Below are 15,018 nucleotides of genomic sequence, written 5' to 3' on the forward strand. Positions count from 1 at the left end.
ACCAGAGATCTGGTGAAATGAATGGGGCCACACAATTCATTACCTTGTTTACATTCCTGTTAAGAGATGGAAACTTCCTCTTATCTGTCCTGATGATTCTCCTGTAAGCTACAGATGGTATGAGAGTTAACTGTCCACGTTTCAGATACTTAGCAGCAAAAGGCCCAGCTACTCTTAGAAAAGAAAAGAAAAGGACCTCTGAAATGTCAGAAATCTCCAGTTCACCAGGGCCACCCAACTCCAAGGGTGTGCTTTTCAAGTCTCCATTTAGACTTCTGTTTTCCTTTCCCCCCAGTGCTTTTGGCTATTGGGAGGGATGAGCAGAGAGTGTTGAACACCTTTGCTCCGTGAACACCGGCCCCATAGCCCTCCAGCTGGAGCTGGCTTCCTCCTCTGCCCACTGGGGCAGGAGACTCATTCCAGACCATTAGCCATGGCAGCAAATGCACCGGAGAGAAGGGCTGGAGGAGAGCCAGGAAGCCACAGCAGAGTTCAGACTCATCGATGAAGAAACCAGCCACAGAGACTGCCAGGAAGCCAGGCATAAAACTGGCACGGACCAGAGGGCATGGTCTTGCTAGGAGAGTAGCTCAGCCCAACCAGAGGCAATGGGAAGGCCTCATACACACTTACAGACACACAGAGGGTGGTGGACTCTTCAGCTTTGGAGGTCTCTTAACAGAGATTGGATGGCTCTTGTTGGGTATTCCTGCATGACTCTATGAGAGACTCAAAGGCCCTTGCAACTCTGTGATCCTGTGATTCCAGCTAGGACCTCTGGAAGTGGGCATTCAGGTCATCTGGAGGATGATCTGGAACTTGGGAACCACCAGGCCAGCACAACTCTCTCCCCTCCAACTGGCTGCTCTACTTGGAGGGAGCTTTGAAATGCTCCCCACTCCCCCCGGCCCACTTTGTTAAAAGCCAGCACATGACATGCTGGAGGATGCTAGCCATGGCGTCAATGAGGTCAATAAGATGATGAGATGGAAAAACACCCGAGGAAAGGCTCTGCCTGCGGCCAGGACAAAGGGACGCCTGTTGCCCGTGGGTCTGTGGGGCTCCAGCCAACTAGAAGGAAAGGGGAGAGGAGGGGCTCTTCTGCAAGAAGGTGGGCTGGGCTATTACAACTGCTCCTCCGTCCATCGCTCCACACACAGCCAGGGCTTGTGTCCGCCGCGGAATTGCTTTGTTAGCAGGGGAACATGGGGGTTTGCAAACGCACTCATATGAGCACTAGACATTGTTCCACCAGCAGCTGACCTCATCACCATCTCTATGAAGGTAGGTGCTGTTCATCATCAGCTGCCCAATTCTAGAAAAAGAGTGGGGTGACCCAGAAGCCACTACCATCCCCACCACAGCCGCCTCCCTCCCCCCCCCCAGCCCTCTCTGAAAACAAAAAGCACATGATCGGCATGAAATTTTGTGAATGCTGCAGAGAGAGAGCCAACATAGAAGAAAACGGACATGCCAGGCCTCCTTTGCGTTCTTCCAGGGCTTCAGGTCCAGCTCCTGTGAGCTGCCCCACAGCAAAACACAGGCAGAAGCCCCTCACAATGATGCAACAGCTCAAACTGGAATGTTACTGGGCTGAAACGCATTGGCATAGTTGCAAGAAAAGTGTTTTTATGTTGGTTTCAAACTTTTTTATAATTGTTTTTAATGTGCATTTATGGAAGCCGCCTTGGGTCCCAGCCCAGGACAAAAGCAGCATATAAATAAAGTCAATAAATAATAAAACCCTCTTTTTCAGCAACCTGAGACTTTTGTCTTCTCTGCATCCTAGCCACCCCGACTCCAGTTGCCGCAGAAACATTTGGCCTCTGCGCTTGGCCATTTCAAGGAAGGCTTCCTCTCCACTTCAGGAGCCCTCTTGGCTCCTGCCAGTTTCCACTCATGCCTCTCGCCTTTTTCCACTCCTTCCTCCCAACACCTGTGCCAGGAGTCTTCTTGGCAGCTTCTCGGGCATCCGATTTTTAACAGCCCCGGCTGCACGCCTGATGCAAGGGCTGTAAACACCATGTGCTTCCTTTCCGTTTGAAAACAGGGTACATTTATCCCCATGCCAAGAAGGAAGGCTCCAGCGGGCTTTCTCCAAGGCAGACTTACGTTTTCTCCCAGGAGACTCTGGGGATTTTGTAGAGATTTAAAAGGATCCCGCTGCTACAAACACACACTCGCTCAAGCAAGCGCCAGTGTGGCTAACCGAGGGATGTGACTAACAGAATATGGGTCACCTCCCTATTAGGCTGCTACTTAGGCCTCCCGACAGGTACTCTTAAAGTCTTTATGGCTTGCCCCTGCAATCCCTCCGTGGGGCAGTGCTTCCATAGGGCACAAGCAGGTTCACAGGAAGGGTCACAAGCCACAAAAGACTGTCATCAAATTATGTTAAGCATCTGTTCCATGTTTGCCAGGTATCGGACCAGGTACCTTTACAGCAGCTATTCTGTTTTGCCCATAGCTGGAGTTTTAGACTTGTAAAGTTTGCCCAGAAGCTGTGTTCAGATGTGGTAATAAACCAAGGAGCAATAAGAGAGAAAATCAGATCACTGTAGGGCTCTTGGTCAGGGTGGAGCTAAGAAGCACATCGTGTGACCCTCCCCAAGTCACCCCTTCCCCAGTGAAGCGCCTACTAACCTCAAAGGCTGCTTGATGGTGAAGGCCCTCCCCGCTCCTCAGCCAGCAGTGGCTCAGTTCGTTCAGCTCCAAGATGGGCTGCACTTTAAGGCGTACCGTCTCCCCCGACTGCCGGATCATCTCCACAATCTCGTCCCGGGACTTGTTTTCCACATTGCGGCCGTTGATCTCCACCAGCCGGTCTCCTGGCACCAAGCCCAGGGCCAGATCCTTGGTCCCGGCCCCCGGTTCGGCAAAATGCACCACCCGCCTGTACACCTGCCCATCAGCGGCCCGGTCCAGCATGGTGGTGCGTCGCAGCGAGAAGCCGAAGTCGCCCGTGTTGCGGCGCTGGAGTTCCAGCTGCCTGGGCACGGGGGGCTGCGGGGGCACTACCAGCGGGAGTTTCAACTCAGCTGGGAATCTCTTGCTGACAACTTCGGGCACCTTGGTTCGCGAGGCAGACGGCAAAGGCGGCCCACCCTGTTTGGTGAGCTGAACCTCCAGCGTCCGCGTTTCCACCTGCGGGGAAGGAGCAGCCGAGTGCTCCGAGGGGGTGGAGGTTTCCGAAGCACTCTCGTCCCGGCTCTTCTGCGAGAAGGAGAACCTCTTGACAATCATCTGGGAGTTCTGCTTGGCCAGCGAACCGAACTTGGCGGCCCGCTGGAGCACTGACCCTTTGAAGTTGCCATCGTCCACTTTGAGGTCGTCGCTCGAGCTGGCCGTGCTGAGGTGCCCGGAATCCAGGATCACGCTCCCCCGGTTGCTGTCTGAGTCAATGTCCGTCAGGTGGAGGTCTGAGCCACTGGCCACTTTGATGGGGATGGGGTTGGAGATCTCCAGCCGACTCTTTGAGTCCCTCTTGGAGGATCGGTTGAGGTTGAAAAAGCCCCGCCGCAGACTCATCTCCTCCAGGCTCTTCAGTTCAGCGGCCGACATCCGCTCCTTCTTTTCCTTCTTCTCCTTCTTCTCCCTTCTGGACCCATCTCTGTCCTTTTTCATCAAGTGGAACATGGCGGAAGACTATCCTGGGAGAGTCCCAGGTTCAGTGGTGGGTTGCTGGGAGTTCCCAGTGGGTCCAAACTCTGGATGCTGCCAGTATCCTTGGGAGGTAAAACACAAAAACAGTCAGAGAGATTTTATTTTTTAAACTAACACCTTTGTGAAATATTTGCAAGTAGTCCTAGGAAAGATCTTTTCCTTTAGACAGAGTAGATGGAACTGCCCCATACCTTCCAACGTTTCACATATAAAAAATGGTATGCATGTGGCCAAGCAACATCAGAGCATGGTCAAGATGTTAGGAATGAGGAAAAACACACAAGGCAGGAGAAGGCTGAAGCAGTTTTCTTTTCCCAGTGCCTACTGGGAAAGAAAAGATTCTGCCTGCTTCCCTCTTCTCTCCCCACTGAGTTAACTGAGTGCAACCCACTTCTGTACTTTCAACTCGGTTTGCAGTGACTGGAGTTTGTTGAGGACAAAGGGTTAAAGTGGGGAAAGGCGAGAGAAATGTTAAAACCAGGAGGAAAAGTGGGATGACAGAGGACTATCCCTGCACAATCAGGACAGTTGGAGAGTATGCTGTTTTGGAAGGGACAGGCTGAACTTGTCTAAGGCAACTCCAGGTCCCTGGGAACATTTGGTCTCTGAAGTATGTACACTACCCAATTCGGGGGCTTGTACTTAAGTACTAGCCTGACAGCCATGTGCGATAAGGAGTCTGGTGTAGCTGAGGAAGCAGGCTAGCCAAGGAAAGTAGAGACTCTGTCCCAACTCTTCATCCAGCATAGAAATCAAGTGGGAAACCATCATTTAGCCTTTGAGGGTCTTGACCAATAATCATCATAATCCCCATTACCAAGGCTGACCACTCTCCACTTACTAAACAGATCTCGGAGCAGAGAGGGTTTGAAGCTCTGCTCAAAGAAAGCCGTTCTCGGGATGCCAGTAGTCGAGAGTCATCCGCCTGGCTGACAAAGGCCTTTGTTGAAAGAAAGTCCAAAGAGTGGGCTGATTTTATCCATTTCAAATTTGTTCTTTCGTCCTTCTCACGCGCCCTCTCTATGGCTAAACAGAATTATTACAAATCATTGATCTCTGCCAATGAGAGGTGCCCGCAGCGTTTGTTCTCCTCCTTCAATACTTTGCTTAAACCTCCCTCTCCTCCTGTCTCTTCATCTTTCTCTCCTAATGACTTTGCTAACTATTTCATCTCTAAGATTACCACTATTCGCTCTGAGATAGTCCCTCCTGATTCTTCTTCTGCTCTTAATCTTCTATCGCCTTCGCCTAACAAATTTTCTGTCTTTCCTCCTGCCTCTTTGGATGAACTCTCTACACTTCTGAACTCTTCCAAACCTGCTACCTGTCCTCTTGATCCTATTCCTACTCGTCTTCTAATCTCTATAGCTCCCTCCTTTCTGCCCTCGCTCCTCCATATCTTCAATCTCTCTCTCTCTACAGGCTCCTTCCCGTCGGACTTCAAACATGCTCTCATTTCCCCAATTCTGAAAAAACCTTCTCTTGACCCCACCTCTTTGTCTAGCTATCGTCCGATTTCTCTTCTCCCCTTTCTTTCTAAGGTTCTGGAACGGGTTGTCTATTCGCGCTGTCTTGAGTTTCTTGAAGCCAACTCCATTCTCGATCCCTTTCAGTCTGGTTTCCGCCCAAGGCATTCTACAGAGACAGCTCTCACTAAGATCTCGAATGACCTTTTACAGGCCAAGGCTAATGGCCTTTACTCTGTTCTCATTCTTCTCGATTTGTCTGCAGCCTTTGACACTGTTGATCACTGTCTCCTAATTGACATACTCTCTGACCTTGGGTTCTCAGACTCTGTTCTTGACTGGTTTAGATCTTACTTGTCTGGCAGATCTTTTGCTGTAGTTGCAGGGGGTCAGACTTCTTCTCCTGTTCCCTTATCTGTTGGAGTTCCCCAGGGCTCTGTTCTGGGTCCCCTTCTGTTTTCTCTCTACACACTGTCCTTAGGAAAACTCATCAGCTCTTTTGGTTTTTCCTACCATCTGTATGCCGATGACACCCAGCTGTATCTTTCTGCCCCTGACCTTTCTCCAAGGCTTGAACAGCAAGTCTCATCTTGCCTTACAGCTGTCTCGCAGTGGATGCGCCATCGGCGGTTGAAGCTCAACATGTCCAAGACGGAGCTTCTTGTCTTTCCTCCTAAGCCCAACCTTCAACACTCCTTTTCTGTCTCTGTGGACAACATCTCCATTCAACCAGTCCAGCAAGCCCGCAGTCTTGGTTTTATCTTTGACTCTTCTCTGTCGTGTATCCCTCAGATCCAGACCACAGCCAAGGCTTGTAGATTCTTTTTGTACAATATTGCCAAAATCCGACCATATCTCTCCGCCTCTACTGCCAAGATCCTGGTCCATGCCCTAGTGGTCTCACGACTCGATTACTGTAATGTCCTCCTGGCTGGGCTTCCTTTTTCTCACCTCCGGCCTTTAATCTCTGTCCAGCATTCAGCTGCACGCATTATCACTTCCACCCACCGCTCTGACCACATCTCTCCTGTGTTGGCATCCCTTCACTGGCTCCCTCTCCCTTTCCGCATTCAGTATAAGCTCCTGCTGTCGACATTCAAAGCCCTCCATGGACTGGCCCCTCCTTACTTATCAGACCTTCTTTCTCCTCACCTTCCCACCAGGGCCCTCCGTTCTGGTAGTCAAGGGTTCCTGTCTCAGCCCAGGATTTCCTCTGCCCCATCCCGGATTCGCCCCTTTTCACTTGCTGCCCCTCACTCCTGGAACCTTCTTCCTCCACAAGCAAGAGCCATCACTTCTTTAACCAGCTTCAAAACGGAGCTGAAAACCATCCTATTCAGAGAAGCCTTCCCAGGCATCGCATAATTGTCGCTTACTATCTGATGTTCTGTTGTTGGCTGTTTATCGATCCATTTCCTGTATTGCTATGTACTGTATATGTATTATCCTACTTGTGAGTATGTATTTTCCCTGGATAATGATTAACCTTCCATTTTGGAGCCAAGCCCTCCCTCCAGTCCATCTGCCTTGGTCCAGGCCTCGGAGGTAGAGAGGAACTGCTGGACCTCTTACCCTTTCCCGTCACCACTCCCTTCTCCTTCTGTGTCATGTCTTTTTAGATTGTAAGCCTGAGGGCAGGGAACCGTCTAACTAAAAAGATTGCATGTACAGCGCTGTGTAAATTTACAGCGCTTCATAAATAAAGGTTAATAATAATAATAATAATAATGTTGAAGGAACAGAGGCCTCTCTCAGGAGACAGGGAAGCCGTGCCTCTCAGCCGGAGCAAGCCATCTCTCTTTCTCTTTCAAATCAGGAGCTCCTTCGCCCAAGGATCACCCTGCGGAGAAGGATCAGAGTTACTCAGGGGGTTCCCTGCAGGCTATTTGTCAAGAGAGGTCCCATTTATCAGACACTTTAGCTCTCCTACATTTTGAGCCAGGGAGGGGAAAGGGGGAAAGAAGTAGATTCTCTCAACAGAGCCTCTTCCAAGTGCCTGCATTTTTGAGGACGTAGGAAGGGAAGAAAACCCTGGAATAGGGTTGCCTTGGGGTCGCCATAAGTCAGAAATGACTTGAAGGCACACAACAACAACAACAGGGCACCATCGCCAAGCACCTTGCTCTCAGAATTGCTAAATAAATTGTTCCCAATGTCATTTAGACGCTTGGGACACACACAAACACACTCTTCCAAGAACTTTCAAACAGGCACAAAAGCCAAAGCAAAGGATGATCTAGAATTGCGATGAATGTTTTGCAATTCTCTAGAATTCAGCCTCCATGGATATGGAGGTCTGAATTTACAACTTGGAAATCAGTTTTGCAGCAGCTGAAGCAAGCTGAGGTCCAAGGCAGAAAGAAAGAAGAGGAATAGAGGAAGTGGTACATTTTAAAAGCAGCTGGAAAAGTGGGACAACAGAGGATTTCATTGGGACAGTTTTTACCAAACTGGGAGAGTTGGAAGGGATAGGCCCCCGCAGACAGAGCTCCAAACCTGGGCCCAGAGACCTTTGATCCAGCCCAACCAGAGCACATTAATGTTTACTGTGGGATTACTTGCTGGTTCCTCCTTGTCCCTCACTCCTTTACTCTGACCCTTTGCTCAGCATTCAGCAACATTTAACAGTTCAAGGCCTCCCTCTCAGGACACCAGGTCCTGGTCAAAGAACGGGGAGCAACCCACTTGCAGAGATTTTGGCGTCCGAGGAAGAACTATCTCTCTGCACCCAGAGCAGCCAGGGCAAGATAAGGGCCCATAAACAAAGCATAGTTAGGTTAGCAGAGGTTTTGGAACCTGAGCCTGGCTCTCACCCACCAGCAAAAGCCACAAAGCATTCCCACAATGGGCCTCAACCATTAATCCAAGACTGGATTTGATACTTAGGAAGGCAAGGAATGCTTGGCTAAGGGGTTTTGTGTTGAAAAAAAGAAGTTATACAACCCAGGTCCAGGCTTTTTGAAGGAGCATGTCTCCCTATAGAGCTCTAAGATCTTGAGAAAAAGGTGGTGGGATATAATGGCAGAAATAAAGAACAGAATAAAGGCAAGTGGTTTGAGTGTCAGATTATGGACTGTGGAGACCAGGGTTTACTGGGTGCCCTTGGGTTTGCTACACTCTCTCAACCTCAGAGGATGGCAATAGCAAACCCCCTCTGAAGAAACCTGCCAAGGATAGGGTCCCTTAGTGTCACCAAAAGTCAGAACGACTTGAAGGCACACACCGACAACAAGAAGAAAAGCCATGGAGAAGCTACCCACCCATTCAGGAACCTTAAGCTTTCTGAGCCAGAGAGCAATTCTGGGATATGTGCAACCTATTTGCACATTGGGGCTCCACCCCGGTTGCAACCTTAGGCCAACACCTAGTATGTTATACCTGTTCTGGCAAAGCAAGGCCCGCTCCTTCTGACGTCGCCCCGTCGCTGGCCTGGAAGGGAAGGTGCGTGAGACGAAAAGTGGCAAGGGCAAGCTGCCAGGTGGAAAACCCACATTCTGCGCCCCACGGCTGGAACCCGCTTTCCCTGATCCTGGGTCACGCCTCCCACCCACGCGGCAATGAACCAACGCAACAGGTCTTCTGTGACTCAGCGGGAGCAAAAGAGGTAGCCTGGCCCCGGCGGGGTGCGAAAAAGACACCGTGCACCTCTCCTCCACATGTGTGCTAAAAGCCACAGCCGCTTAGAGGTCAAGGCTCTAAGGTGCAAAAATAGCTGCAGACACGAGGTGCCGAGGTAATGATGCTCAGCCTCAAAGAGACACACCTCGCAACGTTTTGCAGGCTCCAAGGGGATCCTGCAGCACCTTTGAAACTAACTCAGATGGGTGCTGCGGCAGCTAAAAAGGCCAATGCGATTCTAGGCTGCGTCAATAGAAGTACAGTGTCTAGATTCAGTGAAGTCATAGTCCCACCCTAGCCTGCTTCGCTTAAGTCTCACCTGGAATAAGATTGTGTCCTGTTCTGGGCACCACAATTCAAAAAGGACGAACTGGACAAGTGGAGAGTGTCCAAAGGAGGGCAACCAAATGGTGAAGGGTCTGGAAACCATAAATCCCTGGGAGAAGAGACTAAGGGAGCTGGGTATCTTTAGCCTGGAGAAGAGAAGCTTAAAAGGTGATATGATAGCCCTGTTCAAATATTGGAAGGGATGTCATGTTGAGGAGGGAGCAAGCTTGTTTTCTGCTGCTCCAGAGACTAAGACACAAAGCAATGGATGCCAACTAAGGAAAAAGGAAATCCCACCTAAACATGAGGAGGCACTTCCTGACTATTCCATGTTTTGACAGTGGAATAGTCTGCCTTGGAGTGTTGTGGGGTCTCCTTCTTTAAAGGTCTTTAAGCAGAGGCTGGGTGCCCATCTGTCGGGCATGTTTTGATTGTGAGTTCCTGCATGGCAGAAGAATGGGGTTGGGCTGGATGGCCATTTTGGGGGTCTCTTCCAATTCTAGGGTTCTAAGCTGGAAACAAAGATGATCAAGCTGAGACTGTCATACTTCAACCACACCGAGAGTCACTAGAAAAGACACTAACGCTAGGAAGAGTGGAGGGATCTAGAAAAGGAGGAAGGCCACATGCCAGACGGTTAGACTCTATGAAGGAGGTCATGGGTATGAACTTGCAGGACCTGAGCAAAGAAGTGGACGATAGGAAGCCGTGGAGGCGTCTCATCCGCACGGTCGCCATGAGTCAGGGTTGACGCGAAGGTGAGTAACAACAGCAACTACAACAAAGCCCCTTTGAGACTAACTGAAAGAGAGAAGTTGGTAGTGTGAGCTTTTGCAGGCTTGAGTGTACTTCCTCAGGCACATGGGGCAAGGTGGAAAAACCAGGGACAGACCTGTACAAGCCGCCTGTGCGCCAGAATGTCCATAGGAATGCAAACCTTTTGTGGGTACGGAGAGAGGTCTTGCAGAGTAAGGCTAAAGCAATTTCTTCAGCTCGGATCTCTTCACTGAGGAAGATACATCTCTGCAAACTGGAAGGAGAAGGGAAATAAAACATAGCTCCTCTCCTGTATACCACACGCCGGCCGGGAACTGTAGCCCCAAAATAGTAACTCCTCTGAGCTCTGCATTATTTCTGTCTGAAGGTAATAGGAGTCCATTTACTCCTTAATAAGGTTGCGCCGTAATAATTCAGAAGCATTATTACTCCACATTATCAGGAAGGACTAAACCACTGTGGAATGAACTTGAGTTATTTTTATCGTTCTTGATGTTGTTGTGTGCCTTCAAATTGTTTCTGACTTATGGCAACCCTATCATGGGGTTTTCTAGACAAGATTTGTTCGGGAGGGGCTGCCATTGCCTTCCCCTGAGGCTGAGAGAATGTGACTTGCCCAAGGCGGCTTTCATGGCTGAGAGCGGAAGTCACAGTCTCTCAGCCTCAGAGGATGGCAATGGCAACCCCATTCTGAAGAAACCTGCCAAGAAAACCCTATGACAAGGTCGCCTTAGGGTTGCCCTAAGTCAGAAATACATCTCTGCAAACTGGCAAAGGCACACAACAACAACAACAACAACAAACACAGTCACACTCTCTCAGACTCAGAGGAGAGCCTTGGCAAACTCCCTCTGAAGAGACTGGCCAAGAAAGCCCTATGATAGGTTCACCTTAGGGCTGCCATAAGACTTGAAGGCCCACAACAACAACAACCACCAACACCTCTCAAACCTTGTTCTCCTTTGTGCTAAACACACAAACACACAACAGGCAACCTCTCTCCAACTGCTTCCCCATCACTGAAAAGAAAGCTGCCCAGCTTTCCAAGGAGGCAACAAGCAGCAGGGCTAAGAGACAACAGAAAACTGACTTATTGGGGACAGGCTTGGGCCAGCTTCTACTGCGACACCCAGAACCCCCAACAAGAGGGAAGGCCACCTCTTCAGGCCGCTCATGCCACCGGTGCAGCTGCTCCTCCTTCAATGGCAGGCGGGAAAGGGTTTGCTTTGTTCGGCTGTCTGTTCCAGGCACCAGAGAAAGGGGGACATTTTGCAACCCTCAAAATGAAGGCAGATCCATCCTAAGCTGGAGATTGAGAGAGGGAGGGAAGGAAGGAAGGAAGGAAGGAAGGAAGGAAGGAAGGAAGGAAGGAAGGAAACACTTCTTTCTTTCCCCACGCAGGTAAAACCCAGCCACATCTCCCCAATTCCAAGCTCAGCCTCAGCACACAGTTCTGCACATGAGATGCAGGCAACACACCCAGCCATAAAACCGGGAAGACGTCACCGATCAAAAGGAGAGGCATGCCATGCCAACGCAAAACTCCCATTTTCCCAGCCCCTTCCTCCGAAATCTAGCCTACAAATGTAGCACCACTGACCAAAAGGAAGCATGAAGGGGATACGCACACGCACAACGTTGTTGTTGTATGCCTCCAAGAACCTACGGTGAACCGATTGTGGGGTTTTCTCACCGTGTTTCCTCAAAGGGGGCTTGCCATTGACATCCTCTGAGGCTGAGAGAGTGTGACTTGCCCAAAGGCACTCAGGAGGTTTTTATGCGCAAACAGGGATTTGAACCCTAGTCTGCTTAGGGGAAGGCAATGGCAAACCTCCTCTGAACATAGTTTTTTGTGGGTTTTTCGGGCGATGTGGCCATGTGCTAGAAGAGTTTCTTCCTGACGTTTCGCCAGCATCTGTGGCTGGCATCAGACTTCCTCAGCCGGGCGTCCTCCAAAGCTGTTGGACTGCAACTCCCATCACATGGACTAGGAGGGATGGGAGTTACGATACCTAGAGGTTGCAGGAATACACCACAAACACACACAAGCCCACGAAACATGAAACACAACCTGCAAAAGGATGGAACCGGAGACAACGGTGGACTTGGTTCAGATCTCTCCTTGGAAGTGTGGCCAAGTGAACACCAAAGTGACACAATCTAAATACATGCAGCTCCTGTGCAGACTGACACAAACACACCTTCGGTATCAGAACAAACCAAAGGCCACAAGCCGCAAGGCGCAGCAAGGCTGCGCAAGGTTGAGCAAGGTGTGTGCATGTGTACACACAGGTAGACCTCAAAGAGGCGTATCTTCTGACAGGTGGGGCACACACTTGTGCATATTTGTCTGGTGATGCACACACGCGGGTGTGTATCCCAGCATTTCTGTGCACAGAAGCGTATGGGGGGGTGTACGCACGCAATCTGGATGGGAGGATTTGCACGCATGCGCACACACATGCTGAAGTCCTTGCACAAACAGGCACACTTGTGTGCGCATAGAAAAGTTATAAATGTACCTGTACATAGGTGGGAATGGATTGTCTACATGTACCTGTACACAGGTGGGCAGTGTTCACTGCACACAAAAGCACACTAGCACAGGTATATGTGGGGAGGAAGGCCTTGTGACCATGCCCCACGCTCACTTGCACACATCTATGGCACACGTTTTCACATGGGGACACTTTCAAACCCACAACCCGCCTCCCACATTCACTCCAAGAGTGCGGTAAAAATAAATCAAGTGTGTGCCTGTGTCAATCTGAGAAGCAGAGGCACACACAGATTGGCTTGTGATATCTCTGTACACCAGCACTCTGTGTGTGTGTGTGTGTGTGTGTGTGTGTGTGTGTGTGTTTCAAATTCCAGGACCTCCTTCTCACACTCAGAGGTGCACACGCAACACACTTGAGTCCATGCAAAGCTGGGTGTGTGTTTGTGTTAGAAACATGTCTATTTTGGTACCCCAACAAATAAGCACACTCTCACAACATCATCCATCTTGCACAAGTACACACCTTTCTCCCTCCCATTTACTTGTCATTTTCCCTCTGTACATGCTCAGAGAACATCTTCCTCTCCTCCTTCCTCACAAAAATGCCTCCACAAACACACTCACCACCACTTCACGCACACACACAAAGGTACCCCTTTGAACCTGCTTCTTCTGACCCAGGGATGCCTTTCACACAATACAACAACTAAGCCAGTGAAATGGGGAGGAACTGAACCCATGTGCAAATGCAAAGGTGACAATTGTGTGACTTGGAAGCCCACATCCAGGGGCTGCAAGTGTGTGAAAGCACAACAGCAAAGAGGTGCCCCTGCCACGTTGTGTGCTTTGTGTGTGTCTGGGGACAATGGGAGAGGGGTCCACTATGCTGTGGGTTTTGCCTCTGAGGGCAAAACAAGTCTACTGGGTTGTGTGTTTTGTGTGAAAGGGGGAAATGAGACACAGAGGTCTACCAGTCTGTGTGTCAGGTTGTGAGCATGGGGGGGGGGGGACACAGTAAGAGAGGTGTCAACTAGGTTGTGTGTGCGAAAGAAAACACGAAAGAGGGGTCTACCAGGTTGTGTGTTTTGTGCATGTCAGGGGTCACTAAGAGAGAGGTTGTGAGGGGAGCCAAAAAAGGAAAGGTGTATCAGGTTGTCTGTTTGGTGTGTGAAAGAAAACAAGACAGAGGTGTCTGCCAGGTGTTTGTTTTGTGTGGGAAGGGATTAAAAGGAGACGTATACCAGGTTGTGTGTTTTGCTTGTGTCAAGGGACAATAAGAGAGGTGTATATTAGGTTGTGTGTGAAGGGAAACAAGCCAGAGGTGCCTCCCAGGTGTGTGTTTTGTGTGTGTCAGGGGACCCTAAGAGAGGTGTGCACCAGGTTGTGTGTTTTGTTTGTGTCAGGGGACCATAAGAGAGGTGTCTACTAGGTTGTGTATGAAGGAAAACAAGACGGGGTGCCTCCCAGGTGTGTGTTTTGTGTATCAGGGGACAAAAAGTGGCAGGAGTGTGTGTGTGTGTGTGTGTGTGTGTGTGTCCCGGGTTGTGCATTGTATTTGTGTCAGGGGACCCTAAAAGAGGTGCCTCCCAGGTGTGTGTTTTGTGTGTCAGGGGACAAAAGGAGGCAGGTGTGTGTGTGTGTGTGTGTGTGTGTGTGTGTGTGCATTTTGTGTGTGCCAGGGAACCAGAAGCAATCCAGGGCTGAAAAGAGGTGCCTAGGAGGAGCTGTTTTAATATGCAAGGGTCTCCCATCTCTCCACGCCTTGCCTCTTTCCCCAGACACGGGTCTTCTTGTGCACACGTGACGTTGCACACAATCACACACACAGAGAGAGAAAGAAAAGAGCCCATAACCTGAAGGGGGAAGCCCAGCCCCGGGAAACAACAACAACAACAACGCCTCCTCCTCCTCCTCCTCTTCCTCTTGGGCCTGGACCTGGGAGGATGATGATGATGAAGAAGAAGATGGAGGCTTCCCTCCCTCCCCTCCCTCCCAAGCCTTGCCCTCCTCCTTCCCTCCAAGGCTCACCAGGGTCTCCCTCTCTCGCTCTTCCTCCTCCAAAGGCCAGGCCTGCCTCCTCTCTCTGCTGCCTTTTCTCTTCCTCTGCTGCTCCTGCTGCTGCAGCTGCTGCTCCTGCATTCCCCGAAGCGGCCACTGGGGGAGCCCTAGAGCCGCCAGGAAGAGGAGGCCCCGCCTCGCCTGGGAAAGAGATAGCAAAGAGACATAGACTCATTCATACACTTGCATTACTGTATCTATCATCATCATCATCATCATCATCCTCAACCACACCCTTTTTTAACCACAAACACACACTCCTCCCACCTGCCTTCTCCTGACATGCTCAGAGAACACCTTCCCCTATCATCCTCACTATTTATTCCCTCTCATCCTCACTATTTATTATTATTATTATTATTATTATTATTATTATTATATTCGCCATCAAGGACAACCACAACCACACCCCTCATTTTTTACCACAAACACACTCCTTACACCTGCCTTTCTCACTCCTGACGTGCTCAGATAACACCTCCTATCAACTTCACTATTATTATTATTATTATTATTATTATTATTATTATATTCTCCATCAACCACAACACACACGTCCTTTTCTTAACCACAAACACACTCCTCCTGCCTTTTTCACTCCTTACATGC

At 49.9% G+C, this 15,018-nt stretch overlaps 1 protein-coding gene across 10 annotated transcripts in view; it reads right to left on the minus strand.

Moving 5' to 3' along the window:
- The window catches only part of MYO18A (myosin XVIIIA), a 101,648-nt gene extending 87,131 nt beyond the window's left edge, over positions 1 to 14,517 (minus strand). For 3 of the 10 annotated variants that reach the window (XM_089483961.1, XM_089483959.1, XM_089483958.1), the window contains exons 1-2: positions 14,380 to 14,509; positions 2,644 to 3,725 (exon numbers count right to left, since the gene is read on the minus strand). In XM_089483961.1, the coding sequence (XP_089340087.1) occupies positions 2,644 to 3,636 (993 nt within the window). In that variant the 5' untranslated portion in view covers positions 3,637 to 3,725; positions 14,380 to 14,509. Of the gene's footprint in view, positions 1 to 2,643; positions 3,726 to 4,504; positions 4,600 to 14,379 lie in introns of those variants that run through there. The other 7 variants (XM_089483957.1, XM_089483956.1, XM_089483955.1 and 4 more) reach the window with 4 other exon arrangements.
- Positions 14,518 to 15,018: the final 501 nt, after the last annotated feature.

The sequence above is a fragment of the Sceloporus occidentalis genome, unplaced genomic scaffold (genome assembly GCF_023333645.1).
Source record: "Sceloporus occidentalis isolate IW3139 unplaced genomic scaffold, rSceOcc1.0.p SCAF_21, whole genome shotgun sequence".
Lineage (NCBI taxonomy): Eukaryota > Metazoa > Chordata > Lepidosauria > Squamata > Phrynosomatidae > Sceloporus > Sceloporus occidentalis.